General features: G+C 52.9%; 11 protein-coding genes across 11 annotated transcripts; 7 read left to right on the top strand and 4 right to left on the bottom strand.

The window, feature by feature from the left end:
• Positions 1–18: 18 nt before the first annotated feature.
• On the top strand, positions 19–1,867 carry BDP81DRAFT_323179 (serine hydroxymethyltransferase; the record flags this gene model as incomplete). Its single annotated transcript, XM_060584772.1, has 5 exons — positions 19–144; positions 216–272; positions 376–469; positions 521–658; positions 720–1,867. 5 exons carry the CDS (start codon positions 19–21, stop codon positions 1,865–1,867), a joined length of 1,563 nt encoding a protein of 520 aa, XP_060443834.1.
• A 548-nt stretch (positions 1,868–2,415) lies between these two features.
• BDP81DRAFT_323128 (isochorismatase) lies at positions 2,416–5,247 on the bottom strand (the record flags this gene model as incomplete). Its single annotated transcript, XM_060584767.1, has 1 exon — positions 2,416–5,247. The coding sequence occupies one exon, from the start codon at positions 5,245–5,247 to the stop codon at positions 2,416–2,418; it is 2,832 nt and encodes a 943-aa protein (XP_060443833.1).
• Positions 5,248–5,923: 676 nt separating this feature from the next.
• Positions 5,924–7,108, bottom strand: BDP81DRAFT_431044 (kinase-like domain-containing protein; the record flags this gene model as incomplete). The annotated part of the gene is made up of 1 exon (XM_060590662.1): positions 5,924–7,108. The coding sequence occupies one exon, from the start codon at positions 7,103–7,105 to the stop codon at positions 6,227–6,229; it is 879 nt and encodes a 292-aa protein (XP_060443832.1). The 3' UTR covers positions 5,924–6,226.
• Positions 7,109–8,417: 1,309 nt separating this feature from the next.
• On the top strand, positions 8,418–10,087 carry BDP81DRAFT_377288 (uncharacterized protein). Its single transcript, XM_060586775.1, has 2 exons — positions 8,418–8,972; positions 9,032–10,087. The coding sequence occupies exons 1-2, from the start codon at positions 8,684–8,686 to the stop codon at positions 9,679–9,681; spliced, it is 939 nt and encodes a 312-aa protein (XP_060443831.1). The 5' UTR covers positions 8,418–8,683; the 3' UTR covers positions 9,682–10,087.
• A 619-nt stretch (positions 10,088–10,706) lies between these two features.
• BDP81DRAFT_450957 (guanine nucleotide-binding protein subunit beta-like protein) lies at positions 10,707–12,275 on the top strand (the record flags this gene model as incomplete). Its single annotated transcript, XM_060592590.1, has 5 exons — positions 10,707–10,748; positions 10,842–10,879; positions 11,074–11,200; positions 11,303–11,620; positions 11,850–12,275. The coding sequence occupies 5 exons, from the start codon at positions 10,707–10,709 to the stop codon at positions 12,273–12,275; spliced, it is 951 nt and encodes a 316-aa protein (XP_060443830.1).
• Positions 12,276–12,545: 270 nt separating this feature from the next.
• BDP81DRAFT_491849 (1, 4-beta cellobiohydrolase) lies at positions 12,546–14,425 on the bottom strand (the record flags this gene model as incomplete). The annotated part of the gene is made up of 4 exons (XM_060595319.1): positions 12,546–13,418; positions 13,501–13,613; positions 13,704–14,088; positions 14,157–14,425. The coding sequence occupies 4 exons, from the start codon at positions 14,423–14,425 to the stop codon at positions 12,998–13,000; spliced, it is 1,188 nt and encodes a 395-aa protein (XP_060443829.1). The 3' UTR covers positions 12,546–12,997.
• A 2,052-nt stretch (positions 14,426–16,477) lies between these two features.
• Positions 16,478–17,641, bottom strand: BDP81DRAFT_462253 (OST3/OST6 family protein; the record flags this gene model as incomplete). Its single annotated transcript, XM_060593878.1, has 4 exons — positions 16,478–16,662; positions 16,711–17,066; positions 17,123–17,223; positions 17,291–17,641. The coding sequence occupies 4 exons, from the start codon at positions 17,639–17,641 to the stop codon at positions 16,478–16,480; spliced, it is 993 nt and encodes a 330-aa protein (XP_060443828.1).
• Positions 17,642–18,201: 560 nt separating this feature from the next.
• On the top strand, positions 18,202–20,604 carry BDP81DRAFT_431037 (uncharacterized protein). Its single transcript, XM_060590661.1, has 3 exons — positions 18,202–18,413; positions 18,468–18,752; positions 18,813–20,604. Exons 1-3 carry the CDS (start codon positions 18,378–18,380, stop codon positions 20,310–20,312), a joined length of 1,821 nt encoding a protein of 606 aa, XP_060443827.1. The 5' UTR covers positions 18,202–18,377; the 3' UTR covers positions 20,313–20,604.
• A 166-nt stretch (positions 20,605–20,770) lies between these two features.
• BDP81DRAFT_431035 (FtsJ-like methyltransferase) lies at positions 20,771–22,650 on the top strand. Its single transcript, XM_060590660.1, has 7 exons — positions 20,771–21,125; positions 21,191–21,241; positions 21,306–21,332; positions 21,401–21,742; positions 21,822–21,950; positions 22,009–22,170; positions 22,224–22,650. Exons 1-7 carry the CDS (start codon positions 20,901–20,903, stop codon positions 22,293–22,295), a joined length of 1,008 nt encoding a protein of 335 aa, XP_060443826.1. The 5' UTR covers positions 20,771–20,900; the 3' UTR covers positions 22,296–22,650.
• A 591-nt stretch (positions 22,651–23,241) lies between these two features.
• BDP81DRAFT_395676 (uncharacterized protein) lies at positions 23,242–23,506 on the top strand (the record flags this gene model as incomplete). Its single annotated transcript, XM_060588090.1, has 2 exons — positions 23,242–23,363; positions 23,422–23,506. 2 exons carry the CDS (start codon positions 23,242–23,244, stop codon positions 23,504–23,506), a joined length of 207 nt encoding a protein of 68 aa, XP_060443825.1.
• A 1,824-nt stretch (positions 23,507–25,330) lies between these two features.
• On the top strand, positions 25,331–25,645 carry BDP81DRAFT_431030 (uncharacterized protein). The gene has a single exon (XM_060590659.1). The coding sequence runs from the start codon at positions 25,392–25,394 to the stop codon at positions 25,587–25,589; it is 198 nt and encodes a 65-aa protein (XP_060443824.1). The 5' UTR covers positions 25,331–25,391; the 3' UTR covers positions 25,590–25,645.
• The last annotated feature ends 2,343 nt before the right edge of the window (positions 25,646–27,988 follow it).

Raw genomic sequence — 27,988 nt, 5'->3', positions numbered from 1 at the left:
TCTTGTCACGCCGGCGTCATGTCACTTCCAGCAGTTCGAGGCACAGCTCGTGCTTCCCGCTTCCTACCGAGGGCGGCGTCAGTCCCTAGCGCAGGTGGCGTGAGGAGGTTCATCTCGACCAAGAGCTTGGAGGGCCAGCAACAGGTGCGCATCGCTACCCCAATTGCGCCTCGATACACCTGGAAATGTCTCTCGACTAACTCTACAAGCAACAGCTGCTAGCAGCCAAGCTTCAGCAGGCCGACCCCGCCGTTTACGACATCATCGAAAAGGTACGAGCCCACTCAACCCGTCCATAGCTCCCCAGCACGCAGGCTTGCGCGCCGACAATGCTTCCTATAGGGCATGCCCGCTGACATGGTTGGACATACATAGGAGAAAACCAGACAGAAGCACTTCATCAACCTCATTCCCTCAGAGAACTTCACCTCCCAGGCTGTGCTCGATGCCTTGGGCAGTGTAATGCAGAGTAGGTCCCTTGCCGGCTTAAAATGCGACAGAAGCTAAGATTCTCTCCAAGACAAGTACTCTGAGGGCTATCCTGGCGCAAGATATTATGGCGGAAACGAATTTATCGATCAGTCAGAGCGTCTCTGCCAGCAGCGTGCTCTTGATACGTTCGGTCTCGACCCTAAGCAATGGGGTGTCAATGTGCAAGGTGCGTTTACTTGACAGCACAGGATCCCGCTTCCTACTTATTTGCTTACACCTTCCTCTAGCTCTGTCCGGTGCGCCGGCCAACTTGTACGTCTACTCGGCGTTAATGGATACCCATGACCGCCTCATGGGTCTTGACCTGCCCCACGGTGGTCACTTGTCGCACGGCTACCAGACACCGACTAAGAAGATCTCCGCCATTTCCAAGTACTTCGAGACGGTCCCCTATAGATTGGATGAGGCCACTGGGCAGATTGATTACAACAAGTTGGAGGAGCTTGCTATGCTCTACCGACCCAAGATCATTGTCGCAGGAGCTAGCGCGTACAGCCGTTTGATCGACTACCAGCGATTCCGCGAGGTCTGCGACAAGACCAACGCTTACCTCGTGGCCGATATGGCCCACATCTCCGGTCTGGTCGCGGCCAAGGTCATGCCCAGCCCGTTCGACTACGCCGATATCGTTACTACGACAAGTCACAAGAGTCTGAGAGGACCTCGTGGCGCCATGATCTTCTTCCGTAAGGGAGTGCGTCGCCAAAACGCTAAGAAGGAGGACGAAATGTATAACCTCGAGGGTCCTATTAACGCCTCCGTCTTCCCCGGCCACCAGGGAGGTCCTCACAACCACACCATCACCGCCTTGGCCGTTGCCTTGAAGCAGGCCCAAGCCCCTGAATTCCGCGCCTATCAGTCTCAAGTCCTGGCCAACGCAAAGGCACTGTCCCAGCGACTGGGTGCTCCCAAGGAGAAGGGAGGCTTGGGCTACAGCATCGTCTCTGGCGGCACCGACAACCACCTTATCCTTGTGGATCTCAAGCCCCAGGGCATCGATGGCAGCCGTGTTGAGCGTGTGCTGGAGCTGGTTGGTGTTGCTGCCAACAAGAATACTGTACCAGGTGACAAGTCAGCACTTGTGCCTGGTGGATTGCGCATCGGTACGCCTGCCATGACGACGAGAGCTTTCTCCGAAGAGGACTTCAGCCGCGTGGCCGACATTATTGACCGTGCCGTCACCATCGCCATTCGCGTCAACAAGAGCGCCAAGAAGACGGCCGAGGAGAAGGGAGAGAAGAAGCCCGGTCTGCTGAGACACTACATGCAGCATCTCGGTGATGGTGAGAACGATCCCGAGATTGTTCAGTTGAGGTCAGAGGTGGCCGACTGGGTGGGCACTTACCCCTTGCCGTGGGACGTCCACTCCTCTTAAGTGATGGGATGAGACCAGCTCCGACGAGCTTATAGGTCGCGGAAACTCGTTCTTGAAAAGGGCACTGGGCACGGGATCTCTTCTTCCTTTACGGCGTTCTATGGGGGCATTTTTGACGAGTTTGGCTTTGCGAGAACGATTTCGGTCTCATTGTTCCAGCCTTATTGATTTTCACATCAAATACGGGTCCTATATCCACGAGATTACCCACTCCTCCAAACTGCATATGCATCGTTTTGGGGGAACTTACAGACCAACCAGCGTTGACAAAACTTGACCATCCTCAACGAGATGGTGGAAATAGAAATTGCAGCTGCAGGTAAATACGGTCTTGAACACGTGTTTTGTTCACATATGACTGTGACAGTTAGTGAAGTTATGTATCCATGGTAACAAATTCGTTCTGGACAAAGAAAGTCAAGGCTTTGGGGAAAGAAGTATTATGCATGGCTGAAAAGTCTACATTGAACTATTCCAAGTTATGAAAAAATGCGGTGTCCGCTATCTGAAAGCTTCGCCCCCTATGTCCCTGCTCCCGCCTTTGTAGCTCAGTCTTTCTGCGACTCCTTGCCTGAAAGACTCTTACTCGGTCGCGATGTCTCGGCCACACCTCCAGTCTTTTGGTTCACCGATACAGCCTCTATGGTATCAGGTTGGTTTCCATCAAGGATCTTTGTGGCAGACTTGGTGGACTTGATTCTCTCGTAGTACGCCTTCAGCTTCTTGTTCGCTTCCAGAGTTTCCTTGTTGGCATCCTGGAAAATGACGTGCAACACTGGCCATACGGCGAAATCGGCCAACGAGATACTCGGGCCTGCAATGAAGTCGGCTTCGCCTGCGTATCCCTCCCAAATGGCAAGCTCTCGCTTCAAGGGGGCGAGGTCGCGCTTCCCTGATTCGCTATCCTTTTCGAGCCCTCGCCACTTGTCCAGGAGCGCGAGGCCATCCTGGAAACGGGCGAAGATTCTCGCGATATCGGGCTGCGGTCTATCTGACGCTCCCTTCTTTCCTGATCCGTGTACTGAATCCAGGTAGAGCATGATGGCCAACTCGCCCTGAACTGTTGACTTGGCAACGTCATTGTCGACGAAACGGATCGGCAGCGATGCGGGAACAGCCGTTGTGTCCTTGTCGCCGGCATTGCTGTCCTTCCAGTTGAAGGAAGGAGATATGCTCCCTTTGGCGTACGAAATGCCGTACTCGGCCAGTATCAGGGCGATACGCATGTTGACGACGGGATCGGCCGAGGCGGAGAGACGCGGCGAGGTGCTCATGTGGAGGACGTCGAAGCCCTTGCCGTAGTACTTGTTCCAGTCAAAGTCGGACGAGTGGTTCTCCGTGCCAAAGGCGTGGACCATGTCGACTGCCTGTGGACACTGACCATTGATGACGGGCTGGGCCGTCTCTCTGGTCTTGCTGGTGGTCCCTTGACCCCAAATAAGAGTGCTATCTCGATCCAAGAAGGTGCCAATCTGTCTGAAGGTGAGGGAGATACGTCCCCCGTCGAAAGCCAATTCGGGAGGCGTCTTGTCTCGGTCCGTTCTCTTGTCCTGGCGGATGGCGTGCAGCCATCGACCATTCGTCACCAGGCCCAGGCGGCAGAGTGAGTTATGCGGCAGCTTGGCGCGGCAAACCTGTCGCTGCAGAGAGGTCTCGCCCGACGGTGTCGCGGTGCTGGACGGGTCCTTGTCCCGCCTCTTAGTCCTAAACACCATCGTGCGCTCTGCACCCAAGCTGACGTTGGCGATGTACGACCCCTTGACGATATCGAGGGTCTTGTCGCTGTGTTCAGAGATGTAGTCGGTGCCGTTGCGGTAGAACTGAATCAAGACGTGATTCAGCGGGTGTCCGAGCTCCTTCTCGACCTCTGCCTTGATTTTCTGTACTGTAGGGGTGAAGGGGAAGAGAGGGGGCGATTCGTCTGATGGATGTCTATATACTGGCATGCTGCCGTCGTCGGCTACTTCGCCTTGGACAGCGACCAGTCGAGGGACCTCCCCGCCCTGGTGGGACATTCTCTGCCATGAGACCTCGTCTCTGATCTTCTCGAAGATGCCCTCGGCCAAGGCAGAAGGGAGTATGTTGTTAATGACGGTGGTGTCACCCTCACAAAGAGGTTCGGTAGCGTGCGGTGAGTCATCGACCTCGATGGTGTCGTCCATGGCAGCAGGCTTTTTGGCTGGTCCTGGCTTTAACTCTGGGCTCGAGTCTGGCTCGAGTTCGATGTCGGACGTGGAGGATGCTTTCTCGTCGGCGATTGTCTTGGTAAGTTGCTGCTTTTTTAAAGGTGTTTTCTCCGGTACCGAATCTGTGTCGATTTCTATTTCAAGACTCCCCTTGCCTGCCGTTGGTCTCTTTGGTCGTTTGTGAACCTCTTTGTCGGGTGAGTCACCGCCCTGGTCCGTCTGTACTGCGTCTGCATTGTCATCAACTTCCAAAATATCAGAAGCGGTTGCACAGCCTGAACCTCCCAAGTCTCGGCGTGGGCGTGAGATGGAAGGCTTGCTTTTTGAGGAGTTTGAACTGTTGATTGAAAGCTTGGCCAATTGCTCTTCGAGTTTGCTCTTATACGAATCAGCCGAGGGCGGCGTTTGGCCACCACTGGCTTCCGCGATTCTCTTGGGTACGACGGGTGATGACGAGGCAGGCTTTGACTCGGATTTCGGCTGCAGTCCCTTAATGACAGCATCGCTCTCTAATACCTCGCAGCCCGTCACATCGACAAGCTTCCCTACGGAAGCGGAATGACGCACTTCGGAGCGGAACCCACAACAGTCCTCGACTAAAGTGATGGAGTAACCGAACGTGGCGGCATCCATAGCTGAGGCGTGGACGCCAATGTTGGCAAGGGATCCGCAAATATAAAGCTCATGGATGAACTTGACGCGCATCATTTGCAGCAGCTGGCCGGAGGAAAAGACTGAGTAATGTGACTTGGTCAAGTTGATATCCCTCTTGCCGATGGCTTCCTTGACGGCGACGGGGTAATCGGCACCAGGAGTGCCAGAACGGACGACTTTGGGGCCGGGCTGGCTGAGGAAAGCCTCCGGATCGGCATCAAAATTTTCTTCGGGCTCTTTCTTAGATGCAATCTTTCTTCTAGCGCGAGACTCGGGAATCTTGAGCTTTGGGATTTTGTCGGTAGCCCAAATCTGTTCTGCCGAGGCAAGGCGATACTTCTCGAACTCGCTGCGCACCCAGATAACGTCGCCAACTTTGCGAAAGGCCTTGACCAGCTCCAGGGTGCGTGTGACCAGCTCGCTACCGTTTGTGACCGGTAGGGCGCCGTCGGCAGACAGGAAATCGTTATTGAAGTCGACCACCAGCAGACCCTTGCGCGTTGGTAGCGTGGGCATGGCGGTCGCATCGAAAGGAAACATCTTGGCGGGGGCTAAGCCGGAGCCAGACTTGTGACGGAGACCGAGTGATGAGTGTCAGGTGATGTTGAAGGCGATGTTGTGATCAAGACCTCTTCTTTCCTGCTATCGAATATGCTGACTGGCGTTGGTTGAAGTGTAACACGTTATCCCAGCAGCATAATCAATATTGGGAAACCAAAATGTGAGATGCAATCAAGATGCCGCCGTTGCCAGTACACAAAATGCTGCAGTCTTCATCAGTTCACTGCCTTGTGGTGCGTAGGATATGGGCCGTACGATGAGGGAAGTGAGGATATGGTAAGTTCGGCAAGCGAGAAAGGGAAGGAGGCCGAGAGCTCTCTGATTAGTCGTCGTAAAGTTATGTTGGGTCGTCGGCGGTGTATGTATATGTACGGAGTCTCGCACTCGAAATGTGGATGAGCTCTGCGCCGGGACAAGTGAGTCTTTCAGAATTGGGCGAGACCGCAATCGGGCAACTGAGGGTTAAAGCGCAGGGCAATCCGTGCCTGCTCGAATCGGCTCTTGTCCGATTTGGCGGTGGGTCCAGCGGGGAGCTAGCGGCCTACGAATAGCGGAGGGAGCCGTAGGCGGGAGGGGTCAGGTAGGGCTAGAACAGGTGGGACCCTGGATCTGCTCACTTTGAGGTGGAGGACCAGCGTAGTGTAGAATATGAGAGGCCGACATACCTAGGCAGTCATCATCTAGAAAGTTGAATGAGGAAGAATACAAAGTTCAACAATTTAGAAGCAGCCTGACCTACTTGATCTCTAAATGCGTCTAAGTCTAGGTTGTGTCTAATTCTATAAGTAGCTCCATGTCTCATTCCCGTTGTCTATCTCGCGCCTAATCGTTATAGAGACTCCACTTATTCACTTTCTCTTGAAGATTCAGAAACCTCTCTTGGACCTGGCTCGTATATCTTACCGCATGAAACCTAAAAGCCGGGACAACAGAAATCGCCTTTTCGGGCTATTGAGTTTCAACCCAAGGCTCTGAGAGAATCGTCCACGTCGGCAAAGGTAGGCCTCTCAGAGACAACTGAGCTGGAGCAGCGAGTGTGCAACTCCCGCAAGCTTTGCAGAGTCTGCTGTCTGCCATCACTATCCTCGACGCGAACAACCCCAAGCATGTCATCAATGAGGTGAGCGAATGCAAGCACCTCCAGCTTCTCAAAGTTGAATCTACCGAGGTGCTCGTAGATCGTCGCTGCCCCAAAGTCGCCCAGCAGAGCGTGTCCGTCGTCGTTGAAGAGAATGTTGTGCGCATACAGATCGCAGTGAGACACCTTTCGTCTGTGAAGATGAAGAGCAGCTGCGGCAACACCACTCAAGAGCTCAAGGACAACTTTGACTGACAACTTCTTGCCTGGCTCGTACCGGTCTCGAGTGCAAGTCTCCAAGGAAGGCGGCAGGCCTAGGCTCTGGTAGTGGGGTGGAATGAGCTGCATGATGAGACCGTGCTTCTCTGGATGGCCCTGGATGCTGGCCAACGTGCTGATGAGGTTATCGTGCGATCCTGCTGCCAAACAGGCGCCCATTTCATCCAGAGGTGTTCCATCGCTTGTCACCTCCCCTTTGAACAGCTTCACGGCCACCTCCTCTACCACCGAGTCAGCGAGCATCCACCGCGCCTTGAAGATGTCGCCAGACGCTCCGTGGCCCAGCAACTCCCTCATCACAACATCCTCCCAGTTCACCTTGCGTAGCAGAGCGAGCTCTTCCTCGAGACTAACGGAGCAACAGGGATTGCCAGCAACTGATAGAAAGGCGAGTTCGGGGGGTTCGAACAGCCACTTTGGCAAGTCAGAGAAGTTGTTGGCGGACAGACGAAGTAGGCCAAGTTTGCTGCAGGCCACCATCTCATCCGGGAGGCTCGTGAGACTGTTGCCGGCAAGCATGCACTTCTGGAGTCGGGAGCAACGGTCGATGCTCTGAGGCAGTGCCTCGATGCGGTTATTTGTAAGAATGAGCCACGTAGCTTAGGTGGCAAGGAATCTTCTGGGATGGCGGTCATGCCGTTGGAGCGGAATGCCACCATATCGAGTTCGGGACACTCTGACAGCTGCTTGGGAAATATGGCAAACCGGCAGTCGGAAAAGAAGGCCACCTTGAGCTTGCGCAGCCGGCTGAAGTCATCGGGGAGGACAGAAATGCCAGTCCCAGAGAGGTCCAGATGTTCGAGGGTTTCGGCCAAGTCCAAGATTCCTGAGGGGAATTGGTCCAAAGTGCTGGTGATTTTGAGCTTTTGCAGACCTTGGCCGCGATAGCCTCCATTGCGGAGGGTTTCAATGTCCTGCATCGTTGTATTCGCCGGTCAATGAGTGAGCGATATTGTTTGGTGTTCCCGCCAGGCGCAAAGTTGAAGTTACGCCCTGATCAGGTTGAAAAGGGTTGGGAAAGCAAAGACAACAACGTAAACAAAAGAAAGCGATAAGAATTGCCTTTTGAACTGGAGGTAAATGAACGCTAGTAGATAGTATGAGGAAGTCTATTGTTGGACTACCTTATGAAAGGGGTGAATTGAGGCGCTTGACTCAGATAAGAAAGCGAGCACAGGCTGGCTGAGATGGGTCTCCCTGAATTAATTACCTAGACTGGGTAGGGTAAGTAAGATATGGATACGAAGTACAAAAGTTCTCTTATTGTACATATGCGCCTGTTGGCTTAAGAATAAATAACGAGCAGGTTGCTATAAGTCCAGTTTTCTCTATGGCTCGGTGGAACTTTGAACGAATAAGGCAGTACGTCTTTAGGACAGTGATGAGAGTGCATGGAGTGAACGACAGCAATGCTCAAAGACCACACCTCAATTACAAGTAAAGCAGAAGTCATGTCACTAGGGTAGTTAGCTGAAAGATGTCGTGTCTTGCGAGACCAGGTCGTACGTAAGTACTCGACACGGAATAACACCAATGTTGGGCTTAAGAAAGAGATAGATGGCTTCGAAGCAAGTGAGGTATTCCATCCCCATCCATGTCGTTTCTTCAGGGTACCTATTCCACTGAGAAGCACGATTGGTGCAGAGCCTCTTCAGGCGCTAAAAGGTGGATTCAAGTCTGATTTCAGTGGATGGTCAGCCGCGGAGCAACTGCCGAGCCCCCCAGAAAGACAGAAAAAGAGCCGCATACCAAATCCCATTTTTTCCTCAATTGTCGGTACGTACCCATGCGCGCAAGGTAGCTCCATCTGCACCTCCCGTCCGAGGCGCAAACAATCTCGAATCTCGGACCTCAAACAACCTCCTTATACCGACATCGCGCCTTCTTCTACCCCAGGCCCGGATCCAACAATACGAGAGCGCGTCATATCCTTTATCGTCGCATTTTACTCTGCCTGGATCTGCAGACGCGCCCGAAACTTCTCCTGTCCTCGACATCCGCGCGTGCATTGCGACATCGCCGTACCACACCTCCATCGAGCTCTGTTCGACGTCGGCCATGTCTTCACCTTCCGCGGCAACGACTCCGATCAAGCGGAGTTCGTCTAGCGAAGACGAGAACCCAAGCATTAAACGGCAAAAGACGAACAACGACGCGCCTAACAGCCCTCCTACCGCCGACGATGAAGAGCCAAACCTGCCAGGCGCGACCAAAGTCACCATTCCTTCTCTGGATTACCAAGCAAAAAGTGGTCTCGAAAGGAGTATAGGACTGGCACTGCAGCAAGTTGGCTTTGACTCCGCTACCCCGGAAGCGATGCAGGGCTTCTTGGGGGCCGTAGAGACCTGTGAGATGACCAAAGGTCTTGTGAATACTGATGCTCGTAGGCGCTGACTCTACGTCCAGACATGGCCTCTATGATCGCTGATTCCAAACGTCTCGCCCTTGCTGCCCGACGGGAGCAGCCGACCCCGGCCGACTTCGAGTCTACAATGCGACGCTACACTCTGAAGACGAAGGCGATGCGGCCCCACGTTCGTCATCCCGTACCAAAGGCGAAGCTAGACGTAGAATACTTCAATCCGTTGGTCGATGATCCAGATGCGTACACAACCTTACCTCTCCTTGGCGAAGAGCTGAGCGGCAAGGCCGAGAAGGAAGCCAAGCCGTACATACCAAAGTCCTTCCCCGACTTTCCCAGCAAACATACCTACAAATACACACCCAAGGAAGATGACAACGGTCGAGACCCCCAGAAGACGAGGGAAGAGGCGGCCAAGGCTTCGAAGCAAGGCGAGGAGGCCCTACGAGGCCTGGTGAGGGCAGCAAAGGTCCGAAAGCAGAAGGAAATCAGATCTCTGTCGGAGCGCGATCCCATGACCAAGGAGCGCTATTCGCTATGGGCAGCCGCTATGGAAGGTTTCGTCAAAAAGGAAGGCGGCGCAACCGGCCAACAACTCGAAATTGCCGATCATAGCATGATTGTCAACTCGGACGCCCGGCATTCGCGTAGGGAAGTACAGCGACAGAGCAAACGAGCCGCCGGGCAAAGCTAGTCATCCTCTCTCGGTAGAGGCCGAAAGCGCGAGTCCGGTGCTTCAGAGGACGGGCCCGTATTCAAAAAGGATGGGCAATGATCAGAACTGATGGGGTTGGGTTGCAGAGGCGAGTGTGTCGGGTGCCAGTCAAGGCAGACACAGAAATTGATCGTTTTGGGAAAGGGGCATGCATTCAGCAAGGCGTTTGGGTACTTTATCGTATGGACGGGTTACAACAAACTACCTCACTTCCAGGTTGAGAATGAGGCCACTGAGGCAGGAGGACCACACGACCACCGGGTTTGAACACTTTTTAAAGCGACCGCAAGGACAGAGGCAAAGGCGTGAGAGACTCTGCATAGGCCGCAAGCGATTCCTCAAGATTACTCTTAGCTTTTTCGACAATACCAGAGCGTTCAACAGTAGCTTCCCGCATTTCAGCCTATCTTGTGATTCAGGTTGAGAGACTAAGAATACGACAGCTGCCATGAGAGGTCTGGGTGCGCAGCGTGGGCGTTTGATTCGAAATGCAAGAGTGAAGTTTGAGCTCATGGGGACCACATCTGTGGGAGAGACTTCAGTCATGGTCTTGTTACGTTGACGGCCTAAGGTAAGTAGGTGGCATTCTGCGAGCCCCTGCAGCGAGTGACATGCAAAACTGAACTTCCCATAAGGGACCCGGAATAATGGACCTGGCCTTCATTCCTACTACCTACCTACCACAGCACCTCAGGTACTAATGTACTGTTCTGATATGGGGCCAATCAGCCTCGTGCGAGCAGTTCAGAGGAAGCGCAGCCACGAACGGCCCCCATTGGCCCCAGCCCCACCTCGGTGGCCCACACCCAACGCAGCAGGAGCAAGGCTGGCGCTCTTTCCACCTGCCAGGCCCTAAGCGAAGTTTGCTAATTTTTTTCACCCACACCCAAAATCCGGAATCTCAGCTCAAGCTCCCCAAGGGTCAAAGGCGTGACGCTCAGAATCAACTCCAATCTTTCTACCTTTCCCTCACCACTCAATCGACCTGATTGCCTCACTTCCCAATGGCTGAGCAGTTGATTCTCAAGGGTACCCTCGAGGGCCACGTAAGTTGCTGCCGTCTTACTTGCCCGCACGCCGCTGCGTTGCGCCGGTCATTTTTGCTTTGTGCTTGAGGCTGACGGCGATGCTTTTTGCAGAATGGCTGGGTCACCAGCCTGGCTACCTCCATGGAGAAGTACGGCTATTCCTATATTCCTCTTCACTTCCGATCCTCCCTACCTGCCTACCGCTGCCGCCGAAGTTGATTTTCGAGAGAAGGACGGGATTCTTCGAAATGAGCAACGACTCGGAAGCCCTGCACAGTGGCGCCGGCGGGGGGAGGAGGAGGCCAAGAATATCGAAGGACAACGATCGCTAACATTTCGCCAGCCCCAACATGCTCCTGTCCGCTTCCCGTGACAAGACTCTGATCATCTGGAACCTCACCCGTGACGAGTCCCAGTACGGTTACCCCAAGCGCTCCCTCAAGGGCCACTCCCACATCGTCTCCGACTGCGTACGTCTCTCGAACCCCTCCGATTTTTACGAAAAATTTCCTCCGCCCTCTATTGCTGGGCTAGGATTACTGGGAACTCTGGGCTGATGGGAAGGAAAACAGGTTATCTCCTCGGACGGCGCCTACGCCCTGTCTGCCTCTTGGGACAAGACTCTCCGCCTTTGGGAGCTTGCCACTGGCACCACCACCCGCCGCTTCGTCGGCCACACCAACGACGTTCTGTCCGTCTCCTTCTCCGCCGACAACAGACAAATCGTTTCCGGCTCCCGCGACCGCACCATCAAGCTCTGGAACACCCTCGGTGACTGCAAGTACACCATCTCCGAGAAGGGTCACTCCGAGTGGGTTTCCTGCGTCCGCTTCAGCCCCAACCCCCAGAACCCCGTCATTGTCTCCTCTGGCTGGGACAAGCTCGTCAAGGTTAGTTTCAAGCACCCCCCCCCCCGTATCTGCTTTTCCTGGAGAAATCGTCACAACAATTCGATTCGACATGATGTTTGCAACCAAAGTATTTGCTACTTCAGAGCCTGCCGTGCAGGCCATGAGACCACTATTCACCATTTGCCCTGATCTCGCACCTCCGATTTTTATTTTTGCCTTTTGAAAAATTCCGTACGCATCAGTATGGCTAACAATGGCAAACTTCTAGGTCTGGGAGCTCAGCACCTGCAAGCTGCAGACTGACCACATCGGCCACACCGGCTACATCAACACCGTCACCATCTCCCCCGATGGATCCCTCTGCGCCTCCGGTGGCAAGGACGGTACCACCATGCTGTGGGACCTTAACGAGTCCAAGCACCTCTACTCCCTTAACGCCAACGACGAGATCCACGCCCTTGTCTTCTCCCCCAACCGCTACTGGCTCTGCGCTGCTACCGCCAGCAGCATCATCATCTTCGACCTTGAGAAGAAGAGCAAGGTTGATGAGCTCAAGCCTGAGTTCACCGCTGTCGGCAAGAAGAGCCGCGAGCCCGAGTGCGTGAGCTTGGCCTGGTCCGCCGATGGCCAGACCCTGTTCGCCGGTTACACCGACAACATCATCCGTGCCTGGGGTGTCATGTCGAGAGCATAAACGGGCGTGAAGCTCTCTTCTGTTCTCTCTCTCTGGGTTATGCGATGATGGTGACGAAGTGTGGTGGGGAAAGGGCTCTCTTGGTAGATCATGGCGGGCGTCCTAGGCTGGCTTCCTCGTTATGTCTTTCGGGATGCGCAGGGTCAAAACGATTTGTGAAAAATTGGGGATGAGACTGCATGGCTGGCTTATAGGTAGCCCACGAAAGGACTCGGACATGAACCCGTAACGCCCAAATCAAAAGATCCTGGCAAACTCAAAAAAATCCTGTTTCTCGTTCATTCAACTCGTGATGTTGACTTGGTCAGCACACAATCGTACCAACCATGCCTTGAGTGATGACTGTGAAAGCCTGTACTACAACACGATATCTGCAGACTTGGGATTATGGCAACTGCTGTCCCCCATGTGGTACGCGACATTAGTCAAGCGCTATTAGAAGACGCAGGTTGCCCTTCGTGGCGTGAGACGTAACGGCCGAGTCTCGTTCTAATATACTTTTTGGTCACTACGTTTTCAAAATCCCGTGTTCCCACTTCGTCACATAGAGTAGGGCCTGATGCCATAGATATATGAAGACTTGACATTGTATATATATACTGAGAATGTAGCTTGGTCATGTGTGGAAGAGAAAATTCTGCAGAGGTAGCCCCTTTTCCCCATGATTGAAGGCACTCGCTGTGGCCAACATGGTACGAGTAGTGAAGCCTTCCCCTCCCTGTCTAGAAAGCAGGCTTGGCGTTCTTGAGCAGCATCTCGAAGTAAGCCTGGTCCCACGTGCCAGCCTCGGGAGACGGCTTGTAGGCGTCCGACTTGCCGCAGAACGAGTCGTAGCGCGTGGCGCTCGAGTCGCTGGTACCGTCGGACTCGCCGCCGGGCTTGACCCAGACGAAGGCGTCGGCGAGCTCGAGGCCGGTGCTGCCGCTGGGGCGGAGGCCGAAGCCGGCGCCGTTGACGTTGCACCAGTCGCCCCACTCGAGACGGAGGCCCTGGACGCCGTTGCGGCCCGTGTCGACGATGGCGTGGTTGGGCATGCCGGCCGTCTGGAGCGCGGCGCCGAGGAGGGTGACGTACTTCTTCTCGTTTTGGGCCTTGTTGTACTGGCCGTCTGGGGCGTTTGCGAATTCGCCGGGCTCGGCGTCCCTGTGAGTACATCATGTCAGTGAAATGTCTCTGTAGTTGTTGCTGCTACTCCTCAGTGTTTAAGGATATGAGCTAGACTTACCAAGAGTTCCATCCCGCAACGTTGGTCGCGATGCCTCGGAGCTGCGAGGGGCTGCCGCCAGCCTTGTATGCCTTGGCGAGCTCTTCGGCACCGGGTTTGAGGTTTTCATTCCACTATAAACAAGTCAGCAACATGATGATGACAAGCAAGCAAGATAGAACAAGAACATATCACGCGGGTTATGGTGGTGATCAAAAACTTACCCCAAGCCAACCTCCGTGTCCAGCATCGAGATACATGACAACGTTGGGAAGGTTAAGAGCCTGGATGGCGTACGCAACGCCATCATGGTAGCCCGAGGCCGACGCCTGGCAACTCGCGACGTTGGCGTTGGTGACCAAGTTGGGCAAGGAGTCAGGCTCGATGACGAGAGCAAAGGCGGTCTTGGGGTTCGCCTTGAGGATCTTGACAATGGGGTCAATGTACTCCGTCTTGTAGCGGTTCAGCTCGCCGACTTTGAGCTCGCCGTTGGAAGCCTTGGCGGCACAGTCGCGGCCGGGGAGGTCGTAGATGACCAGGCCGAGGATGTTGTTGCAGGGAACGTCGGCGATGGCGGGCGTGAGACGTTGGATGTTGGCAATGGTGTCACTGTATTCCTGCGGCATCAGTATCCATGTTGCTCGAAGAAGGGTTATAGGTCTTGGGGTTCAACATACAGCCAGAGGAAGGAGCCGACATCAGCAACCTTCAGGGCCTTGGCCTTGAGCGTACTGTCCGAGATTGCTGCGGCGGCAGCTTGAATCTCGGCACGATAGAAGCTGTTGGGATGTAAGGTGTACTTGGAGAAGACGTTGGTCTTTGCGTCCAGGGAGACGTTGGCGGAGCAAGCAGAGGCGGCTTGTCGAGGCTGTTCCTTGATCGTCTGGGAAGGGGCAGCAATGGCCGTTGTGGCCAAGGCTGCCAACGTAGCGGCGGTGAACTTCATCTTGATGAATGACTGTCTTGAGATGGCGAGCTCTGCAGTAGTGATGTTAAGGTCTTTGTGATGAGAGCTATGGATATATCGGGAGACATGAGACTATTTATCCACAGCAATGATATCTAGAAAGATGGACAATATCCCAAGTCTCACGTCTTGTTCATCCCATAACCTCCGAGTAACGTTAATCAGGCACCAGGCCCGGTGGCTGTATTCATTTCGGTCTCAAGCCTCCGAACCAAAAATGTCTATCCAAGGGGGCGGCTCGAATGGGCAAGATGATGAACACTCTCATGACGGCAGTCAGAGAAAGTCTTTGCTACTCGGTGTCCACCTAGTACCTCACGATCAAGGGTTCTCGTAACGATGTCTACCGCCAGATTGACGACTTCATCTAATGGTCAAGCGATGATTGGACTGCAAGTCTAGCATTAAAGTGACCGGTGGTTAGAGCACTCAGAACATTGTGGTATTTGCAATATTAGACAATGTGACCTCGTCAGATCAACCTCCGCTTCGACCATTCGAGGGCAGATCTCCTATTCTTCACAAATAACCCCAACCGTGGGTGAGTGATGGTGCCATACAAGTCCACAGAGTCTCTCAAAGACGGGCCGTTCCAACCGGAAACCGTCAGCTCCCCACTAGGTTCGGCACAGGTGCTGTAATGGCGAGCTGTAAATGGGGAAGTTTCGATGCTCTGGGATTCCCTGCGCTTCATTTGCCTTCCCCGGTGGTCTTCACCTATTCCTCTCCTCTTGCTGTTGGAAATGTGTTATGTAACAAACCCACAGATAAGTCAACGAGAAATGAAGCATGAGTTATGTGAACATTATTCAAGAAATCGCTGTTGTCCGAAGAATTACATTGCGAGATGGGAGTTTGATGGTCCAAGGCACCTCGGAGCCTTCGGGGCAAAATAGTACTACAACATAAGAGAGGCAGATGAAGTAGCCAATGACCAGCTCCAACTGAAGTGGTTTGTCCCTCCAGAGTTCCTGAAGACAAAATAAAGTGTTACGAGCTAGGGTGGTAGTGGTCATTTTAGCCGGCAATAATCCCAGATCAGCGAGGGGGCGATCCTTGTGCTAAGTGCTTGATTTCTCCTTGGCCGGCTAAAAACTCCGATCCTGACTTCGTGGCTTGGCTATGTACTCCAACTGTAAATTGGTCAGATGCCGCCGGATGAAACCTCCTCTATTCACCTACAAAAGCCCGGATGGTGAGACAATTCATTGAGATTAAAATGCTGTCATGCCGCCCCGGGCTCGACCTCATTAGGAAGGAGACAACCGTCAGCATTACTAAAGTCAAAGGCCCTGAGACTCATCGATCTGTCAAAAGGTCACCTGGCCAAAGGAAAGCTAAGACTCTCAGCATCATGAACCCTGCTTAAGATTTCTCGACGTTTGCGAATCGCTTTACATGAAAGCCAAACACGCTGAAATGTGGGCCATTTTGAAGAGTCGACGGTTAAGCCATCTGGCCTATCTGTTGTTCACTCTCGGAGTGGGAGATTCTGGTTTGGCTTCCAATGTCAGGTCGAGACTACTTCATCTTGAGGCAGCATCCGAAAGAGAAACAAAAAGCGTCAGGCCAACTTCCAGAAGGGGGCTTGGAAGAAGCTGGCAGACAAGGACAGATCATTCAGGGTCAATACAAAGACAAAGACGATTTATCATCTCATTCAAAAGACAAAAATCCGCTTAGAGCCATGGCACCTTCATATTGAAGGAGGACTTGCACACCAGGCTCAAGCTATGCATCCTATGTCTCGCTCATTGGAACAACAGTGAACGAACACCGAAAGGGGCGGCAAAATGTGTTACAATGCTTTTGTAGTTCAACTCGTGGAATGTCTTTTTGCCACGTCAGATCACCCTCTCTATGAGCTTCTGATGACCCTCTTTCCGCTATGTTACATTTGTGTCGATGGTGACACTGGGCCTCTTGGCCATTGGCAAGGTATGGCTATCCTAGCGAACAACTCGGGGCCAGACGAGAAGTTGCCAGCGCAGTTGGTCGCTTCCGATAGTGCCGGCTTGTCAAATAGCATCCTTACATGAAAGGAGGCAGGGAGAAGGGGTAGCCGCCGTTCTTAATGCGGAAAACGCTGAGAAGGAAGCTGTACATGATGAACAGGACACCAGCCCAAGCCAGAACAGCAACTTGCTGTCTCTTGTTGTCGCCGATGCGGGGCACCTTGACGGTGAGAGAGATGGCACAGAAAGCCAAGACACCGTCTACTTTTAGTTAGCATTTGGACTTGACGTGGAGAGGGATAGACAAACAGATAGCGGCAACGATCTGAGTCTCCAGACCGAACTGGTTCTGGAAACCACCGGCAAAGTAGCTGATACCACCCCGGCCATCTCCAGCCACGTAGGGAACCTTGCGAATATGGTTGAACATGTGGCCACTGGTGAACAGTAGAATGGCAATGAGACTGATGGCGGCCCACAAGTTGCGGTTCTGAATGACAGGCAGGATGTAAGGCGAGGCAGTGACGAGGACAGTGCCGAGACCAAGGACGATGGTGATGCTAGAAATCCATCGCATCCAGTTGATCGGGCGCTTCACCGGAGGGTGGGGTCGGTCAGTAAGGTGTCTCGACAGCCAGGCATGGACCTGCTCAGCAGACTGAGGTCTGATTTACTGTTAGCTTATGCTGTTGAGCATTCAGTTCCCGAGCAGGTAACTCACCCGCTGGTAAAGTCATATTGCAGAGGATCGGCGGCAGCAACAGCGTGAGGGCCGATGGTGGGCTGGAACAGGAGCAGGACGGGTGCGGTTTGGAGGCCGAGCTGGTAGTGGTCGTGTTAGTTCTTGGCCGAGTCTGGTGTCACCTGCTTTGAACCTGGGTTTGCCTACCGACATGAAGACCTCACGGCCATCAGAGAAATCGAGAGTACCGAAGAGAAGGCGCGAGTCGCCCTTCTTGTCGCCCTTGGTCCAGGTCTTACCCAGAAGATCCCATTCCGGCTGGAACTCCCGGCATAACTGGCAGCCGAATCGGTTCTCGAGAGCTGTCAGAAGGACGGCAACGGTGTAATCGCGGGGAGCAGAAGTCAAAGACTTGTAGCTAGTATCGGCAAGCTTGATTGGGGACGAGGTGAGAGCCTTTGCGTGGAAATCGTTGAACCGCTCTTCGGGGGTCTTCTTGGCTGCAAAGGCACCGGCAGCGAGAAAGGTTCCCGCTACGAGGGAGCGAAGGAAGTGCATTTTGAGGGATGCGTCGGTGAAATAGGCGCAACAAGAGCTCGGGAGACGATCGAAGGGTTGATTGTGTGGCCAATTGGCCGTTTCGGGTGAAATTGAAGTCGGGCTTGCGTAACGAATTGGTGCGCACCGCAAGTGTCGAGATGCTGCACACTGGACTTCAACAGCTCGAACTGGACAGCTCTCAACAGCGACAGACAATCCACAGATAAGTGGGTCAAGTCGCAAGCTCGCTCACGTACCGTTCCGATCTTGGCTTACTTAAGTAAGGAGGATGCCGTAGAGGAAGGGGTGAGGTGGCTCGGTCGGAAGCGGATATTGGATTTCCCCGTACGGGAGAACGTCGGGTGCCCTGGACTTTCCCTTAGGTACTTTTCCTGTCACATCACCCCTGAACCGCTTACCGAGACATCAGCGCAGTTCAGAATTGTGGAGACAACCAGCCTGGAGCGGGGGGCATGGCGTTGACGGACTAACCACTTTGGGAACCATGTTTACCTTGCCAATTGGTACTCCATTTCAAAGTCAACCCAAACACACCTACCACCATCTCAACGTCGACATCGCCAACCTTAATCGTTTCACGCGCGGGCATCCATACTGTCGCGCATTTTGGTCAAGAAAGACTTGGAAACCACAGCATCTTGGCTTCCAGAAACACACCACCTCTTTAGGGGCCCCCTAATTCGACGCGTCGACGCGCTTTCAGCGCAGAAGCAACTGCACAAACACCGCCACTATGCCTTGCAAAACTAGGAACATGGACTCGGAAGAGGCAAGTCTAGCAGTCGATTCGCATAGTAGGGCCTATTTCTAACTACTCGTACAGAGGGCCGCCGCGGCTCACGTGCTCGAGATGAAACACCAGCAACACATCCACAAAGCACAGCTCATTGTCAAAGAGGAAGACACGCGAAGACAGAAGGTCACAAAACAAGTCCTTCTCGACGAGAACGCGACATTACGCGAGCAGCTTGCCGAAAGGGAGGCGCAAATTAACCAGTTGTCCGACAAGTTCGACCAAACGCGCAGTGACCTCGAATCACTACAAGCGACAAATCGCGACCAAGACACGCAGCTCAAGGCTCAGAAGAGGGAATTTGGTCACATCAAGGTTGGTGTGAACGCCGATTCGGCAACGCCCGACGAATTATCCTAACTTCGAATGTGCCAGGCCGAACTCGAATCTCTCAATAGCCTGTCTCAAGATTCTACGAAAGTGCTAGCAGAGAAGCTTGCTCTCTCTCGGGAGGTGAATGCCATGAAGCCTGAACTGGAGCACCTACGGTCACAAGTCGCCCACCAGCAAAATGTCATCGCCGAGAAACTGGAACTAGAGCGTCAGCTAAATATGGCTGAAGTAGAGTTGGCTGCCGAGAAACGAGCACGAGAACAGCAGACGGCACAAGCGGAGGGCGACAAATCAGCCGAAGACGAACTGCGGCATAGACTCAAGGACGCCGAGAAGAAGCTGACGACGGAAAGGCGTGAAAAGGAACAATTGCAGGAAGAGCTTGAGACTGCTGTCTCAGCCGCAAAGGCCGGACAAGAGAACAAGAAGGCGAAACGGGAATCGACTCAAAAGATCCAAGAGATGGAGAAGATGCTTTCCATCGAGAGGCGGGAGCGAGAAAAGCTACGAAAGGAGCATGATATGGCTCTATCCGAGGCCCAGACACAGAAAGAGATGCTCGAACAGCGCCTAGACACAGTCAAGTCCAAGTTGCGCAACGCCCAGGAAGAGTTGAAGGCAGTGCGTGCGGAGTTGGTTGCTCGACCGGCAGCTATACCGAGTGCACAGCTTCCTGCGCGTGCGGGAGGCGTGAAGGCGCAGGCCGGCAAGAAGCGAAGAGTTGAAGAGGTCACCATGAACGACATGAGCCTTGGTACGCCAGAAGACATCACTCGCGGTAGGCGCCCTGCTAAGAAGAAGGGCCTTGAGCAAACGATGTTAGGCGAGAAGTCGCTGTTCTCCATCACTCCTTTCCTGGCCAAGTCGAAGACGCTCAATGTCGAGGATGCAGTCGCCGAAGAGGATGAGGAAGCTGATGTCAGCTATATCCCTCTATCCCACCAATCTCATTCGCAAGAGGTCGAGGTGAATGCTGGGGCCGATGTGGAGATTGAGGATGCGCCGGAACAATTGGAGGAGCTTGAAGAGCACGAAGAGTCCGCGGATAAACCTGCTCTCACCAAGACGACGAAAGCAAAGCCGAAATCCAAGACCGATGGTGAATCGAAGAAGCCTCGTGGCCGACCAAAGAAGGCCTTGACAGAAACATCACCAAACGTGTCTGTGCAAGGGGTCTCATCTGCGGTCAACAAACCTCATAATACATCAAGTGCTCCTCTTGAGCAGGTGTTAGAGGAGCCTAACGCTGACGAGCCAGAGAACGTGGCTCCTGCAAAGGTTGTAGCTGCTGGCAAGGACGAACAGGAAGTCAAGAAGAAGAAGCGCAAGCTGGGTGGTGAATCAGCAACGCTCTTTGATGATGACGATGGCGAGGTACCTCCCGCTGCTACCAAGCGGCCTGGCAAGGTTGGTTTGGGTGCCGGCAGAGCTCTCGGCAAGACTCACCTTAGCATGGTGCGAAACGCTGGTGCTTTTGGCAAGAAGTCATTCTCGCCGCTCAAGAAGGACAGAAGGGGAGTGAGTGCCAGCTTCCTGGCGTGAGTGGCTCTGAATCATTGTGTTTTCTAGCGAAGAATGCTTTACCTCAGGATTTCAGCTCAATAGGAGGAGTCAAAAGGGGCAATGCATTGGCGGCGTTTTGGGTCTGTTGTTTCTACGCGCAGGGTTGGCTAGTTGTTGAGGTTTCTGTAAAGATACGGTAGTGTTTTGTAGTGTTTTCCAAACACACAATGAAGAGGCCTGATGCGGCCGTTCTGCCAAACAAATGCGCCCTTTTCATTAGTTCTTGTTGCAAATATCCGTGTAGTGAAGGCTGCCTTGAATTGTGCCTAATAATTAGAAGCGAAGCTATTGTCTCGTCAAAACCTGAGGTCACCTTAGAGTGCCTTACCCCTGGTCGCGTCCGAGAAGCTTGGGCCAATCAGGTTTCTCAGCTCATCTTCATTTGCAGAAGCTTCCCTTCGACCTCTCATCATCCAATTCATGAACATCGAGCGACTCAACGACTTTGATTGCTCATACGTAACTATCTTTGTCGAGCCTGAATTGGCGTACTGACACATCAAACGATAACTGACAAGAGGGCGCTCAATCCCAGCCCAATCACCATTATCACAAACCACCCGCACAATGCCAGAAGCACCATATCGCTCTCTGTGGAGCGTGGCATTACGTCAACCCCCATTCAGCAAATTTACAACATGCAAGCAATGCCAAATAAGCCTTCCTGGGACTTTGCAGATGCGCGCATCTTCGTCCAACTCGCGGTGGAAGATGAGGCAGGGTAAAGATTTTTTTGCCCGCGAGGCCAAGGTGCAGGGACTCAAAAGTCGGGCCGCGTTCAAGCTCCTGGAGGTATGGAACCGTCAGATTCTAAGTATGATTCCTTCTGGGGCTTAGGTTGGTAACAAGAATGACAGATGGATGCCAAGTACAAGTTTTTCCGCAAGGGACAGACGGTAGTGGATCTGGTGAGTCTTCGAGGGTGATTTGACGTCTCTGTAAAGAGACATTGAGGCTGAGAAAGCGATGAAGGGGTATGCTCCAGGGAGTTGGTCACAGGTAAGTCAATTCCTATAAAGAATTCATCGACGAGCGGGGAAAACAGAACGTATAACATGGCCAAACAGGTTGCTGTCGAACGCACAAAGCCCAACGGCCAGATTCTGGGAATCGACATCATACCCGCGCAGCCGCCTAAGGGCGTCTCGACGATTCAAGGCAACTTTCTTTCACCCGATGTCCAGGGTATGGTGAAAGATTATCTCGAGCGAAACAGGCACCGCAAGAGGATCTCGCCGCCCGCAGAAGAGGACGAAGAAGAAGAGAACGATGATGAAGACTCGTCTGAGGATAGCGAGGCCGCGGTCATTGAGGAGAAGCCGAGCTACATCGACATGGAGAGAGCAGCGTCAGAAACTTCCAGTACCGCCAAGGATGGAGCGGAGGCCAAGAAGGGTCGATTGGTGGATGTGAGTCTTTCCCATTATTGTTTCCTCACCATCCACATCGAGATCTTTTTGGACGTTGCAGACTGACGTAAGGAACTAGATTGTGTTGAGTGACATGTCAGCACCTTGGGACCAGACCAGTGGATTCGGCGTGAACAGTCTTAGTAATCCATATCATAGGATGATGAACACGAGCGGCATGGCCTTCCGAGATCACGCCGGAAGCATGGTACTTATTCTCCCCTTCCCTGCCGCCGTCTATCAATTTACTGAGGTGAAAAAACAAGGACCTCTGCGGAGCGGCACTGCAGTTTGCCAATGACACGCTCAAGAACGGTGGGCATTTTGTCTGCAAGTTCTACCAAGGTTCCGAGGACAGAGAGTTCGAAAAGAAGTTGAAAACCTTGTTTGCCAAGGTCTTTCGAGAGAAGCCAGAGTCATCTCGCAGCGTATGGATACAGATCCATATTGTGTCTGCTGAATTACGCTGACACAATCATAGGACTCTAAAGAGGCGTACTTTGTCGCACTTAGAAGGAAGGGAAACGTAAGCTTGGAGAGTGACGGTTTGTAACCAACTGTTGAACGTGTACGAGTATGGAAGTCCAGGGAACTGCCGTGTTACGATACAGAGGGAGAGCGGAAGATGAGCGACGGTAGAACTATCACGGAATGCGAATGGGACAACCGGGAGGGTGGAATCGACCATCGCTAGCTGCCTAAAGAAGAAAGCCCCAACGGTGTATTGTATGTCTTTCCGGAAAGAGATGAAGGTTGGCAATTGGTACGGAGTAGTACGTTGCCCGAGTAATACTTCATGGTAGTGTAAGCTCAAGTGTCGATCCCAGATGGGCCCTAGAACACCAACTTGCCGATTACTGACTGTCGCGTGCTCGAGTACCTTACTGCAGAACGGCGGCATAGGGGCCAAAAACAATGCTCTGGAGTCCGGTCTGCCGGTCTGGCACCTCAGCATGTATCTACCTTAGACGAGGATGGAAATACACTGTGACCGAGTGGTCCGCAAGCTAAGCAATATGGGGTACCATGCAGGTTAAATGAACGAATGACTACCATCTCGCGATTACACTCGGGGTCCCAGTCCCCCAGCTCAAATTCGAATATCGCTCATATCGGCTCCCCTTGCCCTACCTGTCCGGGCAGTGGACCTTTGCGGGGTGGACGGCCTCCGTGCAATAGTCCTCGTCCCCGAATCGGCGAATCCCAAGGTTCGCCAGTGCTAGGGCTTTTTCCTCCGCGCGTGTCTGTTGCGAGTCTAAGCGGGTAGCCAGGAATCCTGGATAAGTCGGCAGCCGTGTTAGTGCTGCGGAACCCTTTGCTCTGTAATATATAAAAAAGCTGTTGCTCCCTTCATTCTAGCTCAAGTGTTCACTTCCAATCAATTTACTGTTTTGCCTACCTCTTCGACTTTCATCGACCATCTGACACCATCGAAACTCTCCGGAGCCAACCGCATCTCAAGCACCACCTTCGAGCAAGCCTCCTCTCCAAACTTCAACATGCCTTCCGCCGACGCCCAGAAGGGTCACCTCCAGACTGTACTAGAGAACAAGGGAATACGTTTCCAGTTCAAGACTGGCGCTGCCAAGTATGAGTGCCACCTTCAGGACCGCTCTACATAGTGAGTGAAGCAACCGTGCTCGATCTCCCTGACATTTCGCACTAACACAGTCCCCAAGCGAGCGCACGAAGGCGACGAGGACAAACTCTACCGACTCACAGACCAGCTCATCGTCTGCTTCCACCGTCAGCAGCACCCACTAGAAGAAGGCGTTCAACCTTTCTCAGTTCGAGGAAGTTGGTCTGCGGGGCAAAGGGCGAAGCAACATACGGCGACGGGATAGGATTGTAAAAGCCCACCACTTGTTTACACGGCGCAATCACGGCGTTACGAGAGCGCGACACATGGAGGAACAGCAAAGCCCTACAACCCCAGCATCGGACCTTAGGTCGGAGTCGACGGCAAGACATTGGACTCCACAACACCATATTCGGGGGCATGCTGCCCGTCAATCCCGATGCGCATGTCTTGGGTAATTACTCAAAGCAAATGGATGAAAGGCGCGATGAAAGGCGCCGGTCTGCATTGGGGCGAAAGGGCGAGCAGCGAAAGCAGGGTCCACACGGAGTTTGGGAAAACATTGGCGTCTAGAGCAGCGCACAGCTGACATTTCTGCTTCTTTTGCTTATTTCGTCGGGAATTAGATGGAGAATAAACTTCTTTCTCTTCACTCTTCATTATCAATCGCATACTGTGTACATCATTCGCTGACCAGATTCAACGAACCCATCAAAAGGACCCTTTTCCCGTGAGTGGACTAACATCCGGCACTTCCGGAGACTAAAGCCAGCGAGAGCGAATCCCGATCCGACTACGGAACTTCTACATGCACTACATGGCAGCATGACCTTGTTGAGAAGGGCAGACGTCTATAATCCACGTTGGCTCGATGGATCTCGTCTGGCGGACCCTGACCCAGGTGAAGGTGGGTTGACGGCTTTCTCACCCCAAAGCACTTGTTACAGCAGTTAGTCATCTCACGGCACCTGGTTGGCCATGATACAAGCTTCTCTTCATCCCGCTAGTTTTGAGCCCGCTAGAGCCGTAGGACGTCATGTTGTACATGTATCCTGTAGGGCTACATTAGCCCAACGTCTGAGCGGCGAATTCGCGGTTCGGAGAGCCTCCGCTGCCCCCAACTAAGCGTCCATCACCGAGGAGCACCGAGTCGGTCCCGAAGACTGGTGAACACTTTAGAGCGGCAAAGGAAGAAAAAAGGAATGGCGGCCAACTGATTGCTATGTCTGTCGGGGTCGGCGTTGCTTGACCGCCGACTGCGTGATTTGCCAGTCCTTACGCCCGACTGTGAACGGTATTTCGAATGATCCGATGCTTCCATCGCGGCTCATTGACCGGAGCCGCTAGATATCTCCGTGGCCCGAAGAACGAATCGCGGATGATGCTGGCATGGCTCTTCTTCCTTCCCGCCAAAGCTAGACTCTTGTCTCTAACCAGCAGGCCGGGTGCCAAGGAACGTCAGTCGTTAGATGCCAAGTACAGTGTGCTTTGGGGATGGAGTGCTTGGCTTCTGGAAGTACCATACCCAAGCCAACATGTAACCTACTACGGAATTTGAAGTGTTATAGCCACGCGAGACGAGTCCATTGCGCCATCGGCTTTGGATGGGGTTCAATGAGTGACGGATCACATATGTTGCGTCTTCCCAAACCCCCAATGATGGCAAGTATCGTTTGCTGAGACGACGGGGGCCCGCGACTGCAAAAACGAAATTAATGTTTGATTCTATTCGAGTTTACGAATGTATCTGAATACACCGTGTTCAAATTTGGTTGTAAGTTTCCGAGTCCTTTGTTGCATAAGCAGGAAGGTAAATGATCACCAGGCAGGCTCTCCTCGATACAGTGGACCATCGAGCATCGACTCGAGACGAAGGGCATTCGGTACAAGCTGAAACAAAGGCTAGCTTCCAGCCCGAGAGACATTTACTTCGGCTTCCTGTCAAGGAAAACGTCCAATTCAAACTCGCTGGATCTCACGATATGACCTTCTCCCCTTCGCTAGACCACCACATACGACCATACCCATTGGAAAACTCGGGATCCCGTCCGCTCTCCCATAGATAAGCCAATGAGGGCCGGATTAGTAGTTGGGTCGGTGACGACCAGCGAATACCTGGTGTTGTATGTTTATGAAGTTTTTGGTGGGTTCACTCACGATGGTCGGATGCGGATGTGGTGGACCCACGCCGAGTTTTGCCAGTCGTTGTACGTATATACCACCACGAGCTACAGACACCTGAGCCTTCCTATCTTTAAAGCAATTTGATCCGAATTCTAACGGACCCCGATATTGCACTTATTTTGTCTAAATTACAGGAATGGATCGGTAATTGAAGTAATAGCAAATTACCCTACAATGCCTCTTCAGACTACTTGAACCAGGAAGATATTGATTGGTATTGGGAATAGCAGCAAACGGGGATCTTCACTAGAAGTTTTTCTCCTCACCTCATCAGTGACGGGTATAGTCTACTTAACTTCAGCTTTCGAAAAGTGCACAGGAAGCAGCCTCTATAGACGTACAAGTAGTGGATCCTGTCTTGTCAAGGACCAGTTACGACCAAATAGAGCGAGCTGTTTGGGTTGTCACAGAGGTCACTGTCGATATTGGGAGTAGTACCGACTTCCTCGGGATCCTAGTTCCGGTCAGCCAGCAACTGTCGTGTTGCCAGTGAAGGCTAGTACCAGTACATATGTGAAGATGTTGACACCCAATGAGCCGTGGCAGCATCGCTGCCTTGCGGAAAGTTGAGGGAACAAAGCCATGGAACTACCACGGTGTACCTCGGCGGCGAGAGATGCTCATATTCCAAGTGCTTTCCGAAGATAGCCATGTAATTAGTGAACTTCCTATGCATCATTCTGTACACTTTCAGCTGCTGTTTTCATAAAGGTCACTAGCTTGGCTCACAAGCTTGTTTAATATCAATGTCCAGACTCACCGTCGTTTCACAATCTCCCTCAAATATTAGGGAATGCCAGTTGCCTTCATTCCCAACATCTCGAAAGTTAACAGGTGGAGTCTTTGTTCATGTCGCTTCTCACCCTTTCCCGCTTCTTTTTCATACTTAATCCCTTAATTCAGTAGCTTTGCAGCCGCCTGCTTGCTTGCTTGGCTACTCTAATATGACTACTTGTCTGACGAGCCTACTGAAGTATAGTCTTCGACAGTAAAACCTTCTGATTTGTGACCTCGGCGAGTATCTACACATGTACTTGAAGATTGGAATTAAACATATACGAACACTTCCACCTTAGCCACAAAAGTATTGCAATTCACGGGTAGAACGCTCTGAGAGGTGATTATTGGCCCAAACTCCGGTGCGAACGAGTATGTGTATCTTTAGCCATAGGAATAAACAGCTCTCACATCCGCATTTTGAAGTACCTTATGTAAAGTTTATTGTGTCATCAAGGGCAGTGGATCACGCCCAAAGAGGTATATAGATTGTCGCTGATGAATCATCGGCAGGGCGACTAGGTTGTGCCTGCGTTCGTAGTTGATACAAAGAAGACCGTTATATCTTGTTGAATCCTGTGCTCCTGATTTGGCCCTGTGTTCGCAATCGGCTGGGCCGTTGGACCGCTCTGCTAACATGGAAGGTGGTACCAAACTCGGAACTACGACCGGAGCGGGGCCGACCATTTCCCGGGGCCGACCTGCCGTAGTCCTACAAGATGGGTCCTCTATGTCCGGGCTTGGTGGCATCCCGCGGCCGGTGGGCGGCAGCACCAAGCACAAATTATGAAAGCAAGCACATTAATTACAGAGCACCTTCCTCCCTCTACCTATGTGCCCACTAAATCAGAAGGCTGACCGCAAACTTCATCTTGCAGCTCGAAGCATCGAACTTACATTAGCGGTTGATCTCCGTATGGCCCCGGAATGCCTACCACGGCCTGATCAACTGGAGAGTTGATTTTGAAAAACTTACTCATCGAAGAGTTCTACTCAACGTTCTATCTTGCTCAACAAACCATTGCATGGCGTATCGGAGTATGCTATCGTGACGAGGTTGCTTGCACACCGACCTTGCGTTAGCGAGTCACGCGGGCGATTTGGCTCTCAACCCCCGCCAAATTTCTGTGGGACATGCACATCTCGTTCTCGACCATGAAAGGGCCTCCTCGGCTTGACAAGCCTGTTCTTCGTCCGTCGACTACCGGTTAGTTATGCGCGCCGCGGATGGCAGTCTCGCGATACCGACGGAAGGATGCCGCAACCTTGGGTCTTCTTTTCCATCTTGGCTGGGCGACAGTGACGGACGCCATGCTTCCTCCAGCCGGGCGCAGCTGGGGGCTCTGGCAAACATGAGGAAGCATGCGGTGGGTGGCAACAAGTACCTACCAACCCACAAGGTCCCTCCCTCAAGGAGTCAAACGACCTGAGTGGGTGCCTGGATTGCCATGCGGCAGCGCCCCCCAAACATGAACCAACCTAAGACCCATCAAGCACGCGCAAGCGCCCTCCCAAGTGCGTGGTGCCTCCCCCTCCTCTTTAGGAAGCGGTGGGTGACTCGTTGAACGTTTGGGGGCGCCGCGGACTCGGACGATAGTGTCCATGCCTGTCTCGCGGCGAGGCGGACCACGAGGCCTACGAAAGCCAACCCAAGTCAAACTGTCACCATCTTATCGGTGCTAAGCCATTCGGACGCCCCCTACGCA

This window comes from Colletotrichum phormii (assembly GCF_030913505.1).
Source record: "Colletotrichum phormii strain CBS 102054 chromosome Unknown BDP81scaffold_13, whole genome shotgun sequence".
Lineage (NCBI taxonomy): Eukaryota > Fungi > Ascomycota > Sordariomycetes > Glomerellales > Glomerellaceae > Colletotrichum > Colletotrichum phormii.
The sequence above is the reverse complement of the archived record's forward strand: the minus strand, read 5'-3'. Positions and strand labels throughout refer to the sequence as shown.